This window comes from Magnolia sinica, chromosome 4 (genome assembly GCF_029962835.1).
Source record: "Magnolia sinica isolate HGM2019 chromosome 4, MsV1, whole genome shotgun sequence".
NCBI lineage: Eukaryota > Viridiplantae > Streptophyta > Magnoliopsida > Magnoliales > Magnoliaceae > Magnolia > Magnolia sinica.
Window position 1 is genome coordinate 105,320,067 of NC_080576.1, and position 23,697 is coordinate 105,343,763.

Sequence of the window (23,697 nt, forward strand, 5' to 3'; positions counted from 1 at the left end):
TATTTCCCTCTTCTCGTTTCAGTTTTCATCTCCGCATCGCGCGTTCTCATCTTCTCCTCCTCCTTCCAGAAGAACGGAACGAAACCCTAACCCTAGATTTTTCTCCAACAGAAAAAGCCCTAGATTTCTCATCCTCCACCCGTCGCTCTCTCTGGATATATACACAATCGAGGAGAGAAAATCGTTAACCCTTGTTTTCTCTCGCACCAGAAGAAATCGTATATTTCTCATTGCTTCTCTCTTTCTCTTGATCGATATGGGGGAAACCTTAATTTTTATTTGCACGGCGTTGATTTGATAAGAATTTGATTCGAGCTTTGAATTTATTGGTGGCGTGGAAATCTGTAAGTGCAAGGATTTTATGTTGATTTGGTCTTCGGTGGCTTCCATTGAGTGGTTCTCCATGTAGATTCAATTGGATTTGATATGAAGGTTTTTCTGCTTCCCAATCTTCCAGAGTCCTCTTGCGGATGAAGAAATCTGTAAAATTTCAAGGTGCGTTTGTTCGTTCTGTTACGGTGGTTTTGATTGTGAGGCACTGAGTTAGTTTGTATTGGATCTGAATTCCCAACGTGTGTGTGTGTGTGTCTCTCTCTCTCTCTCTAATAGATTGCTTGCGGGGGAAGAAATCTATGGATTTGTTGTCTTCAGTGGTTTCAATTTAGCAGTTGGGTTGGTCCCAACTCCCAAAGTTTGGAGGTTTCTTTGTTAATTTTTCCTCCAGAGTTTACTGTTTACCAAAGGAATTTGTAATTTCAAGGATTCATTGATTTGATATTTGGTGGTTTTGATTGAACAGTTTAAATGTTAGGCTGGATTGGATTCGAGTTTTGAAGGTTTCTGTGTTTCTTTATTCCAGAGGTTCCCTGTTGAAGAAACTTATCTAGTATGGTTTTGATTGAGTGGTTTTCAAGTTAGGTTGGATTGGATTTCAAGGTTTTTATGTTTCTATATAGGAGAGTTTTTTGTTTTGGTTGAAGAAATATTTAATTTTCAGTGTTTAATGGTTTGATATATGTGGGTTCTGATTGAGAGGTTTTGGATGGGATATGAGTTTTGAAGGTTTCCATATTTCCCTGTATATTCAGGAGGGTTATTGTCGTCGAAGAAATATGTAATTTCAAGCTTTGTTGTTAAAGATTTGACGTTTTGATTGGGAGGTTTCTACTGTAGGTTGGATTTAAAGTTTGGAAATTTCTGTATTTTGGGATTTCAAGGTTTTTTTCCCCCTATTTTCTTTTAATAACAAATCTGGTTTTTTTTTTTTTTTTTTGCTTTTTCATAGTCAAAATCTAGAAGAACTTTTTTTTTCCTTCAATTGAGAGGTTCTGATATAGGTTGCACCATCCCTTCTTTTCTACTTTCTTTAATTAGAGAAATGAAAAGATTCCGGATTTAGGTTCTGTCAACGGCATTAGATTTCTTTCTTTTTTTGAAAGGTAATGAGATTTCATCAAAAGAAAAGCTCGAAGAGAAACTATACAAAGAAGCTCAAACCTGGGCAAAAGGAAAAGAAACACCAAACAAAACCCAAACAATCAAGCATCCCACTCCAAAACAGCTAATTTTGCCCTTTTTAAGAACTCCGATGCCTACCCACAAAGATCTTGAAAGCATCAGTTATTTCGTTCACACCATAGAGCCCAAAGGCCAGCCAACAAAGCTAACCTCCACTTCTTCATACATTTTCTTCCCAACCCTCCGTCCCGGCATAACCTATGAGAAAACATGAAAAGCATTGGTCCTTCCTTAGATTTCTTTCTTTTACTTTTTTGTAGGTAAGCTAGGCTCAAACTCAAGTGACGCAACCAAATCGAATAAGGAGAATATCAATTTAGATACATACCTTCTTCTTGAGAATCAAACCATGAAATTTCTCAACAGATGTAATGAAAAGATAAAAACGATGGTAACATACTAGCCGTTGTGCTAGTAATTGTAATAAACCCTTGCTCTTCTTTTACCATAGGCAACATATTCCAAAGGAAAGTTTATCATGTACCATAGCCTAAGAAAAAAATATATTTTCATTCCATCGTTGTAAAATCCTTAGAGAAAAAGTATTTGCATGTATATATGATCTTTCTGTAAGCAAGAGAAAACCCTAATATAACATTTATTACTTTTAATCCTAGCCATTTATTTCTCTAAAATATTAAGAACGATGAAAATACCCTTGCATCCCATCACAAGAGTCAAGACTATAGGGTCTATGTAAATTGGCCGTAACTCACTTAAAAAAATATTGAAATTGTAAGACCTTGGGCTTATTTGAAAGCTAACTCAATAGGCTTTCAAATAGGATGATTTCATGCCATTCGTACATTGTTTGATGCCCAAAAAGTGGCCTGCCAAATACGTGACAAAATAATAAAGGAAAACTGTTTCAACCAAACTCTTAACTCTAACAACTAAGTAGACCATTACTAATTTGGTCCATAACACACATTAGGGCCATTGGTCTTCCATCAAATCAATCTAGAACATAGAAGTTGTTCAAATCTTCAATCTAGATGGTTGGGTGTTCTAGATCCACCATGATCACAACTCATGGATGGGCCCGATCTTTGATTCACCAACTTTTGTGGCTTAGATGCATCACTGAGTTCTCAATTTTGAAACACCCCCTTGTTTCTTTTATTGACTTGGAATTTTTTATGGCACAATTTGTTTTTGTGATCGTAATTAGTTTTTATCATCACTAGGAAGCTAATCCAGGAGAGAAGGATTCATCTCGCCACTTGGAATATAGAAACATTGACAAGCAAGATCATGGAGTTAGTGGATACAATGAAATGCAGGAGAGTTAATGTAACTTGTGTTCAGGAGACCAAGTGGAAACAGGCCAAAACTAGCAAGGTGTGTCGTAATGGCCATTACGTGATGACCGTTAATAAAAAATGACATGCTACGGCTTGTAATGAGGCTGCTAAAGGTTTATTTTCAGTTTTAAAAAAAGAAAAAGAAAAAAAGACTGCAATGACCATTACAGGGCCATAATAGTTGTATGGCCCGTATGGTAACGATAACAGTGGTGGCTGTTACCGTTACAAAATACTGTGAAAGTTAGTGAAATTGATGGATAGAAACTTTGGTATATGGGAAAAGGACAATAATAGAAATGTTGTAGGGATAGTGGCCGTCTCAGCGCCCCTCCCTTGTTTTTCATGTTTTGCTGCTGTTCTGTTTTTGTTTTCTTTCAATAAAAGTGTCATCTTTTAAAAAAGCAAAAAAAGTGATATAGGATTTTTATTAATAAAGCTTGTGTTAGGAGATGAGATAATTAATATTATTAGTGCATATGCACTATGGGTGGGGTTAGAGGATCGAATCAAGAGACGATGCTGGCAGGATATGGTTGGACTAATTCAAGGAATTTTGAATCGAAAGAGGATATTTGTAGAAGCTTATACCAGGAGAGAGTTTGACTGTACAACTTAGTTTAATGGTTATGGATTTCAGATTAAGAGATGGAAGAAAGGGAGTGAAATTAAGAAGTGTTCAAAATTAGGTGATAAAATTTAAAATGAGAGAATGAATTGATGGAAGAAGGAAAGTGGAATGATGAGGAAAGTAACTGTTTTTTTTTTTTTAAAAGGCAGGAAGAAGTAAATGTTATGTGGAATGAAATTTTAAAAAAGGTTAGGTGGAATGAGATGGTTGGGTGCATTGGAAAGTGGCAAAATATTTTTTATGATTATCTAGATGGAAATGCTACTTATAGAAAACTTGGTAGTGGAATGAAGATGTACAGAAAGCTATTAACGAGAAACATTCATATCTCAAAGCTTGGCTAGAGACTAGAAATGATGAAAATTTTGAATAGTATAGAAATGTAAAAAAGGTTGTTAAAAAGTAGTGAGGCTAAATGTAAGGCTTATGTGATCTTTACAATAGATTGCGGGCACCAAAAGGTGAGAATGATGTCTTTAAACTTGCAAAAATGAGGGGGAGGAATGGTGGGGACCTAGATCATGTTAGATGCATTAAGAGCAATAATTAAAGGGTACTAGTAAAAGACAATGAGATTAATGAAAGGTGGAGAAGTTGTTTAAAAAAAAGTTAAATGACAACAACTCAGAGAGCATAGGGATAGAAGGAACTATAAACTTAATGATGTCGAAGACCATAGATACTTTTGTAGGATTAGGATATCTGAGTGAAAGAAGCTTTGAGAAAGATGAAAACATGAAAGGCCCTTTGACTAGTTGATATACCAATAGAGGTTTGGAAGTGTACATGAGGTACTTGGTTATTTTGGCTGACAAAGTTGTTCAATAAGATTGTAAGATCAAAGAAAATGGTAAGCGAATGGAGGAAAAGTACTGTGGTATCTATTTATAAGAATTAAGGAGACATAAAGAGCTGCACTAACTATTGTGGGATTAAACTTATGAGCCATGCTATGATACTTTGGGAGGGAGTGATTCAGCAGAGACTAAGGCATGATATGAATGGGGTCCTTACTCTTGCTCCGGTGGTAGACTCTCGGGAGTTTCAATACCTGGTCAAGGGTTCGAGTACCCATAGGTGGTGAAATTCCACTAGCGTGAGTGTGTGCGGTTGTGTGTGCGTGCGTTAAAAAAAAGAAGAAAAGGCATGATATGAATGTATTAGAAAATAAATTGGTTTTGTGTCTGGTAGGATTACGACACAGTCTTTGTTGACCTTGAGAAAGCATATGATAGGGCCCATGTAGAGTTAATCTGGTGGGTGTTGGGAAAGAAAGAAGTTTCGAGAGGAAATCTTGGCATGATTAAGGATATGTATGGAGTGGTAACAAATGTGAGGCCCACTGGTGGAGTGACAAGTGAGTTCTCGATTATTGTAGGCTTGCACTAGTTGTTAAAATTGAGCCTGTATCTTTTCACATTAGTTAAGGAATTTGCAGAAAGAGATCCCATGGTGTATTTTGTTTGCAAGTCACGTAGTTTTGATTGACAAGGCGAGGAAGGGCATAAACACAAAGCTTGATTATGGAGGGATGCTTCAGAATATAAGGGATTTAAAATTAGTTGGACTCAAATATAGTATATAGAATGCAATTTTAGTAACAATAGGAGTGAAAACGGATTATTAGTTAAGAGTGCTGACTAAGAAGCTTTGCAAAATAATCACTTCTGATACCTTTGGTCAATAATTCATGAGAGTGGAGAGATCAAGGAGGATGTTTCCCATAGGATTCAAGCTGGGTGGAAGAAATGGGGTGATTGTTGTGTACCAATCCAACTAAAAGGGAAATTTTATAGGATATCTATAAGACCAGCCGTTCTTTATGGTACAAAATGTTGGGCAGTTATGGAACAACATGTTCATAGGGTGAGTGTAGCTGAAATGAGGATGTTGATGAGGAAGGATAGAATTAGAAATGAACGCACTCAAGGGAACTTAGGAGTAGCACCAAAATAGGCATGGGGGAAAGTAGACTTGGATTGTTTGGTCATGTGCAACAGAGACCGAGAACTACACTGGTTAAAGGAGTGGGTTGTTACAAGTCGATGGTTCTAAAAGGGTAGGGGGAATGCCAAAAAGATGTATATGGAGGTAGTAGGAAAATGCGTAATGAGCTATGGTCTAACTGAAGGTTTGGCCCTTGATAGAGTGGAATTTTGGAACATGATTTTTATAGCTGATCCCAATTAATTGGTACAAGGCTTAAATGATGGCGATTATTAGTTTTTAATTCCTTATGCTTTGCAAGAGCTGAACATTTCGGACAATTTTTTATTATTTGTCTCATAGAGTCAGGTGATTCTTGCGATGTTGAAAGCATGATTTTCGTTTGCTTTTGATTTGGTTGCCTCAGAGAATTGGGTAGTTCATATATGGAATTTGCTTTCTTAACTTCGTGTTTTGATTTCGTTTTTGCAAGGACAATTATATTATTTTTCCTTAAAAAAAGGATAATTAGATTTTTATCCTTCTATAAATTTCAAATGAAGGAACCTTTATGGTGTTGTTTAGTCGGTTGAATAAATTTGGTGACCTGACTCCTGAGTCATTTTTTATCCTTTTTAGGATACTTTCGAATCGATTCTATCGTAGAATCATGCATTTTCTTTGATTTTGTTCATTTTACAACTATATCTAATGTTTTTTTTTTTTCATTTTTCTCCAGAGGTGTTATTTGGATGGAAAACGGTGCTGTTTGTTTAACAGTGTCAATAATGGAATCGAAGCGAGTTCGTGAATGTGTTGTCGATGGCACTGAACAAGAGCTGTTGCCGTACAAGAAGCAGGCAGTGGAAGTTTCAAATAGTGAGTTGATTTCAGATGTTTCAGATGCAAATGTTCCTACAGATGAAAATGGTTCCATCTGTCAGACTGTTTCAAGCCAACAACCTGATCAGTTATCGAGATCTGAGATAATTAGCATGAGCTCTCCTGGCTGTGGTGATATTCCATCAGTTAGTACGGGGAATTCCAGTACAGAGAGTACAGATAACAAGGAAAATTGCGGAAATGATTGTTCCACGGCGTTATCTACATCTCAACCAATAACAGGAATCAGAAAACTAAAAATAAAATTCAGTAAGACAAATGGTGTTTCCATATCAACAGGTATGACTGTAGGTAATGGAAGTGGCAGTGGCCCATCTTATGATGGCTTTCATGCGGAACCTAAGATAGGAATCACTGGAACCGACAAAATGAAGGGAAATGAACCAGTTGATTCGAGTGTGGCTATGCTTGGGGATGCTCCTCGGTTGGACATAGGCACACAAAGCACTCACCAATGCCATCTCAAGGAAAAGTTGGAGCTAAAAATGTCTAAGAAGGTAGTTCCAAATGAATGTGCTTCGACTGTCAAGCGGTTGTTCTCCACTGGTCTGCTCGAAGGAGTTCATGTGAAGTATATTTCCTGGGCACAAAAGGTAGATCTTAGTTCTTGAGAAATGAGAGCAGGATTGTCCATCCTACTCTTACTACCATCTGCTGATGCCACATGGGAGCAAGATCTTGGTCTTTTGATCTGGTGGAAGCCACCGTTATGAATGTGAACAGTAAGAATAAAAGACAAAAGTTTATGTTCAACATACTGGTTTGACTCATTTGAGTGGCTGGACTGACTTGATCTTCAGTCCTTAGGACATACATGGTTGAACCACTGAATGATCGGACTGGCTTGGTTTTTATGTAACAATACATTCATGGTGTGGCCCACTGAATGAATGGTTGAGCATGATTCTGAGGCCATGACTCATACATGTTTGGGCCCACCTGAACAAGCTCAACCTTACATATACATTGGGACGTGCGGTGAGGGCAATCATGCTCTTGCAGGTAGCCTTAGCAGGGCTCCTTAAATACTTATATCTTTCATATTATTTTTTTACCCAGTGACTTGACTTGATGTTTTGGATGCTGTTCAGAAGGATCTTCAAGGAATCATAAAAGAATGTGGTTATTTGTGCGGCTGTCCTTCATGTAAATTTTCTAAAGTAAGAATGTGGTCCAATCAAGCATGTTCTTGTACACCAAGCTTTTCGACCTTTCTGATTAATTGTGTGGCGTACAGGTTCTCAATGCATTTGAGTTTGAGAAGCATGCTGGTTGCTGTACAAAACACCCAAATAATCACATATTCTTGGAGAACGGAAAATCAGTTTATGTTATAGTTCAGGAGCTAAGGAGTACACCGCTCAACTTGTTGGAGGAAGTGATTAAAACTGTGATTGGTGGACCAGCCAATGAGAAGCACCAACAGGTTTGGAAAGGTGATATACGTAGTTTTAATAAGTAACTATTGTCTGAGGTATTCTTGAAGTATGAATATTTTACCTTCGTAATTATTTGTCCTGAAAGACATGAAACATTATTATTATTATTATTATTATTATTATTTGCTGTTTTCAGAATCGTTTCAATCAACAAGCTGTGAAGTTAAGGAAAATAATGGAATTGGTGAGACAACCCAGCAATCCCAACCACAGCTTGAGAATGACCCTCATTCAATTGAAAGGTAGGTAAACCATTAACTGATTGGGTCTACATGGAACAAGTTTGCCTTGAAAGTTCAAATATATACTTGTAGAAACCTAATTTTTTTTCCACATTAATTTCATTGATTGGGCAAACATATCTCTTTGCTTAAGAACATGCAGTTCTGTTCTCATTATGAAACTTGGGCTGGCATGATAGAATGCTGCTGCCCACTGTAAGTAGTCAACCACTTTAAATCAGATATGGTTTCTTTAGGTTTTAAGACAAATTAGTCAGGCTCAGTCTCAACATTACCCAAATTCCAATTACCAAAAAAGTTGAATAAAGTAGTTTAATTTCCTTTCAAGGGCATATATATCCTAATGCCAGTGTGGCTTGCCCATGAAGCTTTGACTCCCATCTAGATGGGACTGAATGTGTGTTTATGATGTCTTTCATTCCTACCTCAAAAATAATAGCATGAACAAACTCTATGTTATTCTTCTTGTGGAATACCTGTAAATTAATATGTTGCACTTTGTTATTCATTATGCATGCCGACATTCTCTTGGATTTCTACTGACAATCAATTTATGAGAGAGATTCCAACATGAGTTGTTTGCCTTCAATGGCCACTATTTGTATTGTCATTGACTTGAGATTAATGTCGTGTGCCTTTAAGAGAGGTAGGTTGTGACAGAGCTGAAAAATAGCCGGGCTGAATCTGAGCTGCAATGGATGCAGATTGAGATAATTAGGCAGAGTCCAACTGTCTCTTCAAGGCATCTTGCCACTGGTGTAAATGGTATCTCACCAAAAGAATTCTCCTATCTCAGAAAAAGGAAACAAAGCATTCTTTATCTCAAAGAAATAATAACGATGCATCCAACAAAGGGCCTTATATTGGGTTTAAACAGAAGAAAACCATAATATAGGGAAATTGTCTAAAATGCCCCCACTTAAGGAATACTTCACTCATAGCTATGAGTGAGGATGTATGAGTCATTTCCTCTTATTATAAAACAGAATAAATCATGCGATAGTACCTGTCTAAGCAGCCCTCGCTTGTGGCCATGTGGAGCACGTGTGTGATATTTTGGGGCTCACTTTGGTGTACTGTCTGGGCGGACGTGATAGCTGTATCAGGTTGGTCCGTCTGAACATAAGATTCTTGGGAGGACTTGATATCATTCTACTGTAATAACATCTGTACATGTACAAATATCGATGGGATTTTCAAAACTCAACATGTTCATGATTTTTGGTTTATATATTAAAAAAATTATAATTATGGGTCATGCTAACGTCCCACCTTCATGCCTTCATGGGGATGTTACCAATATCGCCAAACCTTTTAAGCGGTACACAGAGTGACCTATCGTTGATATGAACCATTCATTCATTCACACAACTAGGAGCAAGCCATGGTGCAAGAATCATCCCCTTTGGATGATCCTAACTGTCGAATGGGGCCAATTTTTTACAACTATCTGTTGTTTACAAGCCATTAATAACAATTTTAGAATCATCACATCAAAGCGTTACTTTATAATCATAAGAAATACAAAGTGGGATCTATAATTCTATATACCAAATGTTTCCAGATGATGATTGGACCTACTTTGTTTCTCTTGTCAATCTTGACTGTCCATTTTCATGCTACTGATAGGAAGCTCAGGATCACCTTATTGGCATGGTTTTTGCACATTAGCTTTGCTCCGAGTTGTATGAATGAATGAATGGTTCAGATCGACAATAGGTCACCGTGTGTGCTATTTAAAAGGTTCGGGGACATTGCTAACATCCCCATGAAGGTGGGGATGTTAGCAAAACCCTATAGTCATTTATTATTTTATAATCAATATTTTCAACCCTTTACTTTTTGGGTATATTTTCTTGCTAATATCCTAAGAAACCGTTAAAATCTGAAAGGCTCTAAAGAAATTCTCAAACCGGGAAATTCCTGAGAACGAGATTTGGGGGCATTGGCAATGTTACGCTCATGCGTGCGCGCACACACACACAGGGATAACGGTCCCACCTTCATAAGGATGTTCGCAATGTCTCTATCTCACACACACAAGGTTAACGACTCCACTTTCATGGGGACATTTACAACATTGCACATATGCAGGGTTTTGCTAATGGTCCCACCTTCATGGGGATGTTAGCAACGTCACACACATGATTTTGCTAATGTCCATACTTTCGTTAGGACGTTGGCAATGTCCCTAAACGTTTTAAATAGCACATGGGTAACCTATTGTTGATCCGAACCGTTTATTCATTAATACAACTAGAAGCAAGCCACTGTGTAAAAATTAATCTAATTTAGGTGATCTTAATGCTCAAGTTTTCGAAACGGAGTGGAAAATATAAGTTTTCAAAATTCAGATCATTTGATTGACCCCTATGGAGATATATTCAAGTGTTTACAGAAGGAAAACCTAAATACAAAGGCTAGTATTTACCTGATCAAAAGCACTTTGTGTCGATTCTCTCTCTCTCTCTCTCTCTCTCTCTCTCTCTCTCTTTAAATGACAACAAGCTATCCCCGCCCCCTTTTGAGGTGAGATTATTCCCTACAGATGCACGCAATCACCCGCCAACCGCATGCATCGGGTAATCCACAGGGAGGAGAATTGAACTCGTGTTTGTGGGAAGCAAACCCACAACCCAAGCCGTTTGCCCAAACCTGACAGGTTCTATGTGTTGATTCTGCCATTGCCGATCTTCCAAACCAGGAAGTCTCTTCCAGATTAATCCAAGATGAAGGAGAGGTGTGAGATAAACATGACAACCCTTGGGGAGAGCTAAGGTATATGCATGCCATACACGTGAGTAGACCCCACACATGCAAACGTGTGATGGAGGGAGGGAGAGGGGGTGATCTCTGTGTGTGTGTGTGTGTGTGTGTGTGTGTGTGTGTGTGTGTGGCTAGGTGATGCCTAGTTGGGGATGTCCAAAGGCTCTCTACTCAGTTAGGGCTCCTCTCCTTCTGGGATATGATTTATTTTATAAGGAGTCTCAGTTTCAGGGAGACACTAGTTACTATACTTCACCACCCTATAGTCTTCCATATGCCCACTACATTGGAATCATAAGATCTTGCCTTATCCCATACATCTATATTTTATTTAATCCTTTCACCGCCATTGCCACGTGCCAATGACCCAATGCCCATGTAGATTAGGTGATGGACCCTTAAATTCGGACCATCGGATTATCATTAAGTGTGATCAAAACTATTTTTAACAATTAAAACAAAAGTTTAATAGTTGAAAACACTTGTAAAACCTTTTAAGTGTTGGGCCTAGCGGAGAAAATACTTGATGAACATCTAATCTTCAAGATCTAAGCCATAAGTCCCTAAGGGCCTGTTTGGATGCCTGTAAGTTTTTTAAGTTGTAAGTTACAGGGAAGTGACTTCTCACCCCCATCCCCATGCATTTTTTTGATAAATTTGCCTGTAAGTGACTTACAGGTTGTAAGTTACTTATAGGTAAATTTTCTCCCCCAAACATCACCTGTAAGTCACTTCCCACTTACCCAACTTACAGGCATCCAAACAGGCCCTAAGAAACAAGTGGATCCCTTGTTGGCCTGTGTGAGTCTCAACTGATGTTGATGGGCACGCCCAGCTGCACCCACCTTTATTAGCCATATAAAGCAAGCCAAAACACATATAATCAAGGTCTTAAACCCTTAGATGTCCTCAGGTCTTAAGGATTAATTAGATTCAACACATTCTCAAATTGATCATAGTCCAAGCATGATGGGCTTTCCGGTTTAGAGACATGACATCAATCCACCAATGTAGGTATCCAATAGATCCAATTAGGAGCTTGTATCCATAGCATACTCACACTTCTATGTGGGGTAGGGTGAAGGTACACCAACTCGTTGTCGTGCTTGATGGTGGAGAGCTTTCATCCTGACTCATCATCAGTCCCGTCATACAGGATGAACATATCCATCATCATAATGACAACAACCACAGGTCTAACCTATAACCTGTTAGGTGGTTATGGAACAAGATGGTACTAAGATCCATGACCTACAGTTCTCTCTTTTTAGTGACCATTGTGTCCAATGTCAAATGCCCAAGGACAGCAAGAGGAATCCCTCTTTTTAACCCATGTTCATGTATGTTTTAAGGCACTTCCACATTAATTGTCACATAGTAGCATGTCCATCTAGGAGCTATGATCATCATGATCTATGACTAAGATCATTGATATCACATCGACTTCATTAGTAGACAAGGTTCACATTGATTTTTTGGGGGCACAACTCCAACACCTAATCTTCTGATCAGTAGCATGTAAATGGACGGTTAATATTGACCGGAGAAACAAAAGTGGTTCAATCATCATCTTGAAACATCTAGTAGATAGATCCTACTTTAAATTCTTATCATTTTAAAGTAACACCTTGATTTTTCCATTCTAACAATGTGATTTATGGCTTGTAAATAATGGATGATTGTAACAAATTGGCCCATTCAAAGGGTAGGATCATCTAATTAGTGTGATTCTTGCACCGTGGCTTGCTCCTAGTTGTATGAACGAATGAATGGTTCAAATCAATAATAGGTCACTCCACGTGTTGTTTAAACCAGTTTGGGGATGTTACTAATGTTCCCATGAAGGTGGGGAATTTTTTTGTTTTTTTTTTTGAAAGGTGATACTTTTGTTGAAGGAGAAAGGAGAGGAGCAACAAGGAAAATGAAACTAAAAAACTACAAAGAAAACAGAAGAGAGAATAAAAAAAAAAAGAACACTCCTAGAAGTGAAATTAGGCAAAAAGAAGAGCAACAACGGTAAATAGAAAAAGCGAAAAAAAGAAAAAAAAAGAAGAAGAAACCAAGGGGCCTAATCTCTAAACAGAACAAGCACACTCTAGAGAAGACCATTGCCGAGGAGATTGGGATATTCCTAAAGCAATGATTGTTCCGCTCGGCCTAAATTGCTCAAATAACAGCCATGAGGATAATCCTCAACTTTCTCTTACCCATAGCTCCACCTGGATCCACGTGCCATCCACTAAAAAGGCTCTCCATGTCATTGGGCATGTCCCAGGAAGCCCTTGCAACTCTGAAAACTCTCCACCAAGTGTCCACTAAGAATGGACAATGAAGAAGCATATCCACTGTCTCTTCTGCATTTCAACATAGTAAGCACATGTTCGGGAACTGCATGCCACGCCTCAAATTGTTGATGGTGAGAATCCTTTTTCTTCTAGCCAATCAACCAAAAGCAGCTACCTTGGGAGGGACTCCACAGAACCACGCATGGCTGGCATGATAGGGAGTGGAAGGATGAAGCAGCTAGGGAGGAGTAGAAAGACCTCACATAGAATAGACTTGTGGGCGACAGTGCCTAGCGAATAGAGTCCTTAGCCTTGAAAGGTAAGGGAGTGGGAGCCGCCTGCAAATATGAGAGGGACTAAGAAGTTCCTGAAACTCAAAATCAGAAAGATTCCTATGGAGTAAATGGTTCCAAATCCCTTCAGTACTATCCGGATAGAAGTAGCCTTTAACAAGAGCTTTGGGATTCTCTGAAATAGCAAATAGAGCAGGAAAAACTTCTACCATAGATCTATTCCCCAGCCAAATGTCTAACCAGAATATAATTTTATATCATTTTCTCAAAGGGAATGTAATTCTTTCAAACACAGACGTAGACGATTTGGCTATTCCTTTCCACAGGGATGAAGCACGATAGATAGAGGAATTTTTGGTCCACTTTCCAATAATAGATACGCCGTATTTAGCCGCAACTATCTGGCACCACAAGCTATCCTTTGCACACCCAAATCTCCACACCCACTTTCCCAGGAGCGCTTCATTAAAAAGACATAGATCTTTAATGTTAGCCCCACTGTTCTCATAGGAAGAGCAAACCTCTTCCCATTTCAGAAGAGGGAACTTTCCTCCATTAGATACACCCTGCCATAAGAAATTTCTTTTGAGCTTGTCAATTCTAAAAATCATAGACTTTGGGCATTTGAAAAGCGATAAAAAATAGAACGGAAGTTGGAGAGAGAGGCTTTAATGAGATTCAATCTCCCTCCCAATGATAAAAGGTTGAGCTTCCACGAGGAGAGTTTCCATTCCATTCTTTCAATGATTTTGTCCTAGAGAGCAATTGGGGGCTTTCCAATACTGAGGGGTAATCCCAAGTAAAGGGTAGGGAGAGAACATACCTTGCAACCAAAAGATTTAGCCAAGAAAGAGTAGGATTCTGAGTCCAGATTGATACTAAAAAACTCTAATTTCGGATCGATTTTCATACTTGAGAAGACCCGAAATCAGGTCATAGTCATACTATAAAAAGTTACTAGAGATTCTTTTGCTTCACATAAAAGAAGAGTGTCGCTAGGAAATTGAAGATGAGATATCAGAGTACTGAAAATTTCCACACGGAATCCTAAAAAGAGGCCAATCTCTTGACCTTGGGATAACATGCCACTGAGAGCTTCGGTGACAAGAACAAACAACCGTTTTCTTGCTGCCTTCACTTGCTCCTCCTTTGGCTGGGCTTTTTGCCGTTGCTTGTGGAATATGGCATTTCCATTGCGAAGGATTCAATCCAGCCACATGTTCCCCTACAACTACCTTGTTATGATTTCACCCTAGTTGAAGACCTCACCGTGGTATGCACCAATAGACCACCAAAAGCCATCTGTGGCACTAGTGGTACACAGAAGTCATGGGTGATCATTGGTCCGATGTTTCGGGCGAAGTATCATTTTGGGAGGGCCTTCATTGAGGATGAAACTTTGTGCAATAGGAAGATATTGTCTCTTGGATTGGAGATTGTCTACTATCTATTGAGAACAAAGATAAGAACTCTTAAGTTCACAAAATCTTCAGATGGACCTTTCTTTAAAGAATACTCATTGAGGGTAAGGAACCATTTGTGTGTTCTCTAGATCTGGACCTCCTACCTAAGTGATGGGGATAGCAAGGTTAAAAGCTATCACATGGGTATATATTTTTAAGAGAGTGAGGGGGACACGGAAGGCTCTAGACTTAATCCAAGTGATATGGTGTTGGTGAGGACGTGAGCATCAAAGATCTCTCCAGGAGATCTAATCTGCTCAAAAGAGTAAGGAAGATGTCATGTCTTTGCAAAAGGCTAGCTAGTTGTGAACTTGTAGAAAGGTAGGATTTTACTTGGAGCTATTTTGGGTTATGGTTTAAAAACCTGTTGTGATTTTGGGAGTTCTCAGTCCTAGGGCTGTTACAAATCTTGAGAGGCGTCAATCATGGATTAGTGGCTCCTATATCAGCCAATCCTTTGGTTGGCATTTTGGATTTGGAGTCATAAATCCTCTGGAATTTTGAATATGTTTTTGGTGGATAGATTTTTAAGAAAGAGGAATACACTTGGTAAGATCAAAATAGACAATAAAAAAGGAAATTGGAACCTATGGTGGGTGTTTGGGCAGTGATAGACAGCCGTAGGAGACAAAGTGTGCGCTGATTGGGGTTAGGGTGTTGGGGAGGGAGTGAGAAGATTTGTTTATCCTGGATTGTGTAATAACACCTTTTGATAATACTTGTCAATCCCTGCTTTTAGGGATTGGGGAGTGGTACATAGAGTCATCAAACTTAATCCCTGCAGGCCCTAAAAAGGGGTTTGAAGAAAATGCTTGGATTGGCCAATCTACCATTGACCTATACAAGGACCAAATGGACCCTAAATGAGATTCCGTGGTAAACATGCACCATGATGAGACATATATTCATCTTAAGAGAGTAGGGAGAACAAGCAATTTCATCCAATTGATGTGGTGATAGTATGAACCAAAGATCACCATTGGATTTTAATTCTCTCAAAAGAGGGTAGGCACTTAACGGTCATAGAAGGCTAGGTTGTTGTGAACTTGTATAAAGAGGAAACGGTAGCATCTTACTTGGATCTATTTCAAATGTGGGCTTGAAAAGTAGAAGATTCTATCCATAAATTGTATTCTTAACCTGCTGTATAATTACTCAAGAGGATACCCATGTGATATTCAAGAGCTTATGGTTTTCTCACTTAATTTCTTTTGCACTCTTTTAGAACTGTCTTGTTTATTTTCCATCTAATAGTGTTTACTATATTGCATTTTCAGCTCCCTTAACCAAGCAGTTGAAGATAGCGTTGGCCCTGCTTCAAGTTCTCCCCCACAAACCTTGCCTGTAAAACTGAAGAGTTCCTCTAAGAAAAAGAAATCAATTGAGCCGATGCGGTTGACGAGGAGGTAGGCATTCTTGCTGCTAATTTTATTCCTTTGTTATTATTTTTTCTTCTTCATCATCATCTAAGCCGTATCCCAACTAATTGGGTTCAGCTTCATGAATCCTGTTATGCCATTCCACTCTATCATGCACCATATCTGCAGTTAAAGGATAGGTTCTCAAGTCTTTTCTTACTACTTCCACCCTCTTCTTTTTTGGCCTTCCCTTGCCCATTTAGAGTCTTCAACTTGAACTGACTCTTAACTGGTGTAGTTCTTGGTCTTCGTTGCACATGGCCAAACCATCTTAGTGGACTTTCCCTCATCTTATCACCTATTGGTGCTACTCCTGAGTTCCCTCAAACCTGTTCATTTCTAATTCCATTCTTCCTCGTCTTGCCATTCATCTATCTTTACATCATCATTTCAGCCACTTTTGGTTCTATGAGCATGTTCCATAACTGCCCAACATTCTGCTCCATAAAGCATGACTGGTCTTATAGACTTCTTATAAAATTTCTCCTTCAGTTTGATTGGTGCATGGCGATCAATAAAATTCCAGAGGAACATCTCTACTTCTTCCACCCATCTTGAATTCTACGATCGACATCCTTCTCAATGTCTCCTCATGAATTATCAAACCAAGATATAGATGATGGTTATTTTGGAGTACTTGGTCAGCAATCTTAAGAAATACCAATTGAGGGATGTGGTTTCCAGACTCATTGGGAAGTGCAAAACAGAGACAGCTCTAGATGTGCCAACATCGAACACAGCTGCGAGATCTGGGCTGTTCATAGGGTGGCCCTCATGTTGAAAATGTTCCTTGGCAAGAAATCTGGCTGGTCCATTTATCAGGTGGACTGCACATGTATGAAGAAAGGGACGGTTAGAAGATGATAGTCAGTGGCCTACATTCAACGTATATGTGTTTCCCACCCAATGAATGAGCCGGTCTGATATTCAAAGTGGGACACAAGTATTAAGATAAACATTTGATCATCTCTCGGATCCCACATGTGTGCCACATCAGCATGGATGGGTGTTTTTGCTTCGTGGTCGAGTTAAACTCAATTTCACTTTCAATGGTTATCGATTTCATATTTGATCATCACCTATAATCTACTTAGACTTCACTTATGGCTTCAGTATTCTTCACGCTCACACATTCTTTTTTTTTCCTCTTTTTATTTTGAAAGGTCACGAACTCCAGATCTGTTTCGTGATCCCAAACCTATTATTTCTAATGATCCTATCATGCAAGCGAAGAATAATACTCAAGGCGGGGTGAGAAAAAGGTATGCATTCAATCATCAAATCAATGGCGCACTGGTTTTCCCCTTCCCAGCAATAGTGTGGGAAATAATGGCTGCTGCTTGCATTAAGGCATCCAGTCTTTATGCTTGCTTTTCAACTGTTTATTGCACTTTCTTTTCAGGGATAATGATTTGCACCGATTGCTTTTCATGCCCAATGGACTTCCAGATGGAACTGAGTTGGCCTACTTTTCCAAGGGACAGGTTGGATTAACATGCCACATGTCAATGTTCTGTAAGAGTTTTACAAACTGAAACCTGTTGACCGTTGTTTCTCCTGCAGAGACTGCTTGAGGGCTATAAGCAGGGAAATGGTATAGTCTGTAGTTGCTGTGACACTGAGGTGAGCATCATCTTCTAATGGGTCACATGTAAGCACCAGTCTACTGCATTCATGATTCAAACACCTTTTTTATGCCTTTTGTGGACAGATTAGCCCCTCACAGTTTGAAGCCCATGCAGGATGGGCTACAAAGCGGCAACCGTGAGTATTCACTAAAACATTGATGAGATCAATTTCATTTGGGAAATGCAAAATCTCCAATCGACATTCTGTTTTTTTCCAGCTATCGTCACATCTATACTTCCAATGGCCTGTCACTTCATGATCTATCAATTTCCTTGTCAAATGGTCAAAATCTTGCCACTGGGGACAGTGATGATATGTGTACAGTGTGTGGAGATGGAGGGGAACTGTTCCTGTGTGACGGATGCCCTAGGGCCTTTCATACAGGTGTGTTTTGCTTTGTAACCAAGTATCTCTTCGACCTAATATGACTTGCTACATCTGGCGCCATTTTGTTTGCAGTTATTCACCTTCTGGTGCTCGCTCTGTGTGCGCGTGCGCGCGTGCTTGCGTGTGTGGACTATAAGTTAGGTGCAACCGGCAGATACTTCCAACCTTTCATGTGTGTGCAACATACAACGTGCCCAATACGTTGGACCTATCATGGGGTTCACCGTGTACAAAATCAGCTATATTGACTCATAGAGTGGGCTACACTAATATTTTGCTATTTAACAATGGCTAGAAATTGTTTTCTATGGTGTGGTCCACCTGATAATTAGATAGGGCTGATTTTCGCACTAAGGAATCCTCATAATGGGGCCAACCTATTGGAAGTGTTGGATGTCTGCTGCTTGGACCATAACTTTTGGTCTAACCAGTTGGATTGGCGACCCTCCGTGTTTGTGTGTGCCCTCTCAAGATATTTTTTTTCTTTCAGATAAGGTTCGCAGCATGTTGAAAGATAGTTCTGTACACTGCATGGGTGGTCTTTAATCCCTGCTCCCTGTTAAATGTCAATCAAACTCTGCCACTTGGCCTCCTACTTTTTCATTCTAGAAAATGGTTCATCTTTGGGATTGGCTATATTCTTGTGCATTTTGCTCATGATTCATTATTTGTAGATGCATATGGCTGCTTGTAACTTCAGAAACAGCTATTTTTATCAATAACATAGCAAATATTTACTGACAAACATGATTCTGCCTTAATAGTTCAAATACTTGGACATTGTCACACAGTGGTGGCAGTGTGCCAGGCTTCGAAGCCCATGATTTTACTACGGCTAAAAATCCAGTGCAGGCCTGATCTGTTTTATGATTAAGCCTTCAATTTCAGGCCCTGCCTGTTCCCAAATTTAGGCTACGCATTATTGGAACATTTTGCGAAACCCAGGCCTCTGCCTCATTAATTTACAATCGCACCTCCCAGGCCTGATCCATCGGCCTATACTACTGGCCTGAGCTCGAACTGCATCGATCTGCAACCCAAAACCCGAGAAGTCAGGTGACCCATTGCCAGCGTTAGTTGCAGACCTTTGCTTTCTATGATGCGGCTTAGATTCACATTTTCTTTTGGATGGTCGTGCTTTTTCCATCCATCTTATGTTTTGACAATCATTTGCTAGCTGAAATTGATGTTTGTGCTGCACAATTATCTGATTGGTTACCACATTTTGTTATGCTATCTTGATTTTAATTATTTGTTTTCCTCTTTTTGGTTTTGCAGTTTGTTTGGAATTACAGAGTGTCCCTGAAGGTGATTGGCACTGCCCATATTGCAAAGATAATTGTGTGCCTGGAAGAAAGACAGCTTCCAGTGAAACCTCCCCAAGTGCTACAGGACCAATTTACATACGATTGAAACGCGTTGTTAAAGCTCCGACAACTGAAATTGGTGGCTGTGTTGTTTGCAGGTAGTTGCAATAGGTCCATTATCTAATTATGCAGTTAGGCTTTTAGATAACTTAAATCCCATGGGTAGAGGCCTGTTATCTTGAAAGGTTTATCTTTTGGGTTTCTGAGCTTTTAGTGTTTCACATTGTTCATTTGATGAATTCTCCTGTGTCTATCATTCAAGTAGGATTTTCTTTGTTGTCAAGCAACTCGTTAGGACAGAGTATACCCTTTCATTTATCAGAGTAATTTGCAACATATTTTCAGCTTTTATCTCTTGGCATTATTTTACTCAGGGGTCATGATTTCAGTCTTTCAAAGTTTGATGAACGGACGGTTCTGCTCTGTGACCAAGTATGCTCTCTATTGCTTCTCGTGTTAATTGGGGTTGTTGCAATTGTAACTCTTTTCTATTTATGGGATCTTAACTAGTTTCTGTGTCCAGTGTGAAAAGGAATTCCATGTTGGTTGTCTAAAGGATCGTGGCTTATGTGATTTAAAAGTAAGTAGTTAGATCAAACTTTTCTCTGCTGTTTTTAGTGAATTTTGTGTTTGTGGTAACTATTTGTACATTATGCCATATGCTGATATTAGCAACTCAACATTTGTACAGGAACTGCCAAAGGGCAAGTGGTTTTGTTGTGTGAACTGCGATAGGATTCATGCTTCTTTGGAGAGTTCAATTGTTAATGGGCCAGAGATGGTTCCACCTTCACTTTCAAGTGTAATAAACAAGAAGCTTGGTGACAAAGATTCCACTAATGAAGCTGTGGGTGACGTGCGTTGGCAACTTCTAAGTGGGAAAATTGGATCATCGGAAAATAAGGCATTGCTCTCAAAGGCTGCTGCAATTTTTCGGGTAAGTAGCTGCTGATGTTTTGGACATTCATCTTCAAATTTCCAATTTAATCCAATCTACCTAGGTGTAATCTATGAAAAATGTGAGAAGGGTTTCAAAACAAGAGGCATTCTCAACTTCGTAAAACTTCTCATTCTAGCCACTGCTCTTGATATTGTTTGCAAGATCTTTCTCCCACATCCATTTCTTGCTGATGTTGTTACTGGTTATTAATGCTAATGGACCGTGATGATCTCAATGTGGTTGCATGGGGTCCTTTGCATGGGCATTACAGTTTCTAGTGTTTCAAATTATTGTTGGGCTTAAGATGGTGGAGTGATTGGCAAGAGAAAGTGGCACTGTCTTTTGCTTGCAGTGTGCCGGACGGTTTGGGCAGAGAGAAACAACCACGTTTTCAGGAATCTTAGCCTCTCCTCCGCAGCGGTTTTCTCCAAGGCTTTGGTTCTCTTTAGGGATTGGGCGCCGTAATTGGGTCGGCTGCCTGGGCTGAGGCAGGGGTTCTAACCTGTGTATTCTTGCCTCCTCTTTGCTCGGTGTTTCTTGGATTGTTCTCCTTTTCCTTTTTCTGTTTTCTTTAGCCTCCTCTTGCTACTGTGCTTTCTTGTTTTGTTTTCTCTTCAGGTGGCTCTTGCAGCCCCTTAAATAAAATCTCTTATCTTAAAAAAGTAAAAAATTATTGGGCTAAGATGTGTTAGAATAGAGTTTAAGTTCATAGATTTCGTTTTATGTAATAACTAACAACTAAAGTATGGGGCATCTTTTTGTATTTTGAGGCTATTCAGCCCTTCTCTCTCTCTTGCTTTCTTTCATGTTTTCCCTCTTTCAATCCTACTCGAGAACATATGCTAGTGAATACATATTATGGTGGTTCAGATTGTTACAAGATACAGCATGCATTCTAGGCTCTAGATTCTGCAGTGTTTTTCTTGCACCATTTGGAACCAATGCTGTCTACATCTTGTTCTTCTGTTAGTACACCATTTAAGTCCATACTATCTCTTTTTTTTAAAAATTATTTTATATATCATGATTGTTTTTTTTTAGTTTATGGAAATAATTTTTTACCGGTCATTAATTTTTAATGGTCTAAGTATGAGAAGAAAAGTGACTTTTCATAATGGACTACATACATACAAAAGAACTGCAATAGACAAGAACAGTATGATAGAGCTGAAGAAAGTATCTAAGATCGCCAAAAAATAGTGAGGCATGGAGCTCATCACAGGAACCTTCTACCTAGGTGCCTCTCCTGCTTCGATCCCACATTCCTATTCTTGCTTCCACTTCCTAGGATTTTATACATGCTAACAGTTTGAAACGGTGCATCAGACTCTTGTGGTTGTACCGAAATCTACTAATGGTTTCCCCTACCACTTTGTGTAACTATGACACTGAGTACCAAAATGCCAGGTGACCATATTGTGCCTTGTCAGGGCACCCTTTGATGGGGACATCACGCGCACTCACGTCGCCCTCCCTATGCACGTACGCCAGAAGGAGGGCCCCACCGCTGATCTAGATCGATGATGACGTCCAGGGAGGGCCTCCTAGCTAGGAGACGAAGTTTTGATTCAAAAGAGGGGGCCCGTTAGTCAAGAAAAGCCCATCATGGGATCTCATGATCGTGGCCCACTAGTCAGATTGATTTCATATTTTAGGTCTTGCTTATTAATATTATTTAGAATATCATGGACGCTTTAGATTTCTTTGATTACTTTTTATTTTGGTTTACTTCATCGCCAAGTAATAGGTTGTGCACATGGCGCGAGTTTTGGGGTATGGGTTTTTTTTTTTTTTTAAATAAAAATAAATAAATAGGTACCCCTTGTAGCTTTTTTCATGGATTGAAGATTAATAAAAATTCTGTGTTTTCCTACTCTTTGAGTTGTGAAGCCTAATTGGGTGCGAAACCCTCCTTTCATCGAAGGGTTAACTACCGTGGTGCAAAGCCACATCTATCCCGATTCGCCCTCATCCATCGCCATCTCTACTACCCATCTTCTACCATCCCTTCTTCTCATCTCACCCCATCATCTGTACTTCAAATCAATCATCTATTGCAGCAATTCTCCTCCTCACAGCAAAATTTCAGAATCTAGCCCTACTGGAGGGCTGGAACTTCGGCGGAACACCACGCACAAACCGTACATCGGATTGAGATGAGATTTGGGGGTTTTTGTAGTCCATCCCTGGCCGACCAGGGCCAAGGTGGCCTTTTTCTGAATAGTGGGCCCCACACGCGTGTGGTCGGAATCACACGCACGTGTGTCTGGGCCATTGTTGTTGTCCACGCGTGCGATACTTCTCTGGTTCGTCTCTCTCCTCTCCTTCACTCCGCCTCCACCCAAAATCCCTAAACCTAACCCTAAATTACTCAAATCTCCAATTTTATGCCCCTTTTCTTATCCTAGGGTTCCCCGAATTAGAATTTCTGAATCCCTTGGATTAGGGACTAATTAATATGCATGTGTGGATGATTATTTCTTATCTTTGAGTATCGTTTGGTTCATAATTTTTATTGATCCAGCCCTATCATGTATAGGCCTGGCCCTGCATAGATTCCCCTTAATTGAATGTTTGGACTTTCATGTGGGATATGGAATTTGTGTAATTGTTTCTGAACTAACGTGATCTTAAGCCTAAAATCTCGCATATCATATTTAATTTTCATGTCTTACATCAAATTTGGTATCAAAGCTTAGGGTTCTTATAGGAGAATTCATTACATGTTTAGGGTTTGGTTGTTTATGTCCATTACGCATCAATTCTCATCATATATGACTGTTTAGAGGTCCATAAACCCTGACATAAGCTGCTGAAATTTTCTGTTATCCCCTTATTTGAATTATTTTAGAACTTAGTTTTCTATTTCTAGGTTTAGAAACTTTCCTTTTCTGTTTTTTTTAGAAACTTTGTTAATCTGTTTTTAGAAACTAATTTCCTTTCCTTTTTCTTTTTAGAAACTAACTTACTTTTTATTTTTTGAAACTTTCCTTTTTCTTTTTCTTTAGAAACTAGGTTGTTTTTTTTTGTAACTTTTCTAATTTGTTTTTTTTTTTTTTAGAAGCTTTCCTAATTTGTTTCTTTAGAAACTTTCCTTTTTCGTTTTTAGAAACTAGGTTACTTTTCTTTAGAAACTTTTCTAATTTGTTTTTTTAGAAACTTTCCTAATTTGTTTTTCTTAAAAAC

The 23,697-nt window shown here is 39.1% G+C and overlaps 1 protein-coding gene across 1 annotated transcript in view; it reads left to right on the forward strand.

Moving 5' to 3' along the window:
* Nucleotides 1-441: 441 nt before the first annotated feature.
* LOC131243631 (uncharacterized) overlaps nucleotides 442-23,697 on the forward strand; it is a 36,057-nt gene continuing 12,801 nt past the window's right edge. Inside the window, exons 1-16 of the mRNA XM_058243123.1 lie at nucleotides 442-495; nucleotides 610-699; nucleotides 6,119-6,875; nucleotides 7,374-7,442; nucleotides 7,520-7,718; nucleotides 7,858-7,963; nucleotides 16,048-16,176; nucleotides 17,352-17,450; nucleotides 17,591-17,672; nucleotides 17,752-17,811; nucleotides 17,900-17,952; nucleotides 18,035-18,201; nucleotides 19,483-19,669; nucleotides 19,946-20,003; nucleotides 20,095-20,151; nucleotides 20,263-20,508. Coding sequence (XP_058099106.1) covers nucleotides 6,132-6,875; nucleotides 7,374-7,442; nucleotides 7,520-7,718; nucleotides 7,858-7,963; nucleotides 16,048-16,176; nucleotides 17,352-17,450; nucleotides 17,591-17,672; nucleotides 17,752-17,811; nucleotides 17,900-17,952; nucleotides 18,035-18,201; nucleotides 19,483-19,669; nucleotides 19,946-20,003; nucleotides 20,095-20,151; nucleotides 20,263-20,508 — 2,256 coding nt within the window. The 5' untranslated portion in view covers nucleotides 442-495; nucleotides 610-699; nucleotides 6,119-6,131. The remainder of the gene's footprint in view (nucleotides 496-609; nucleotides 700-6,118; nucleotides 6,876-7,373; nucleotides 7,443-7,519; nucleotides 7,719-7,857; nucleotides 7,964-16,047; nucleotides 16,177-17,351; nucleotides 17,451-17,590; nucleotides 17,673-17,751; nucleotides 17,812-17,899; nucleotides 17,953-18,034; nucleotides 18,202-19,482; nucleotides 19,670-19,945; nucleotides 20,004-20,094; nucleotides 20,152-20,262; nucleotides 20,509-23,697) is intronic.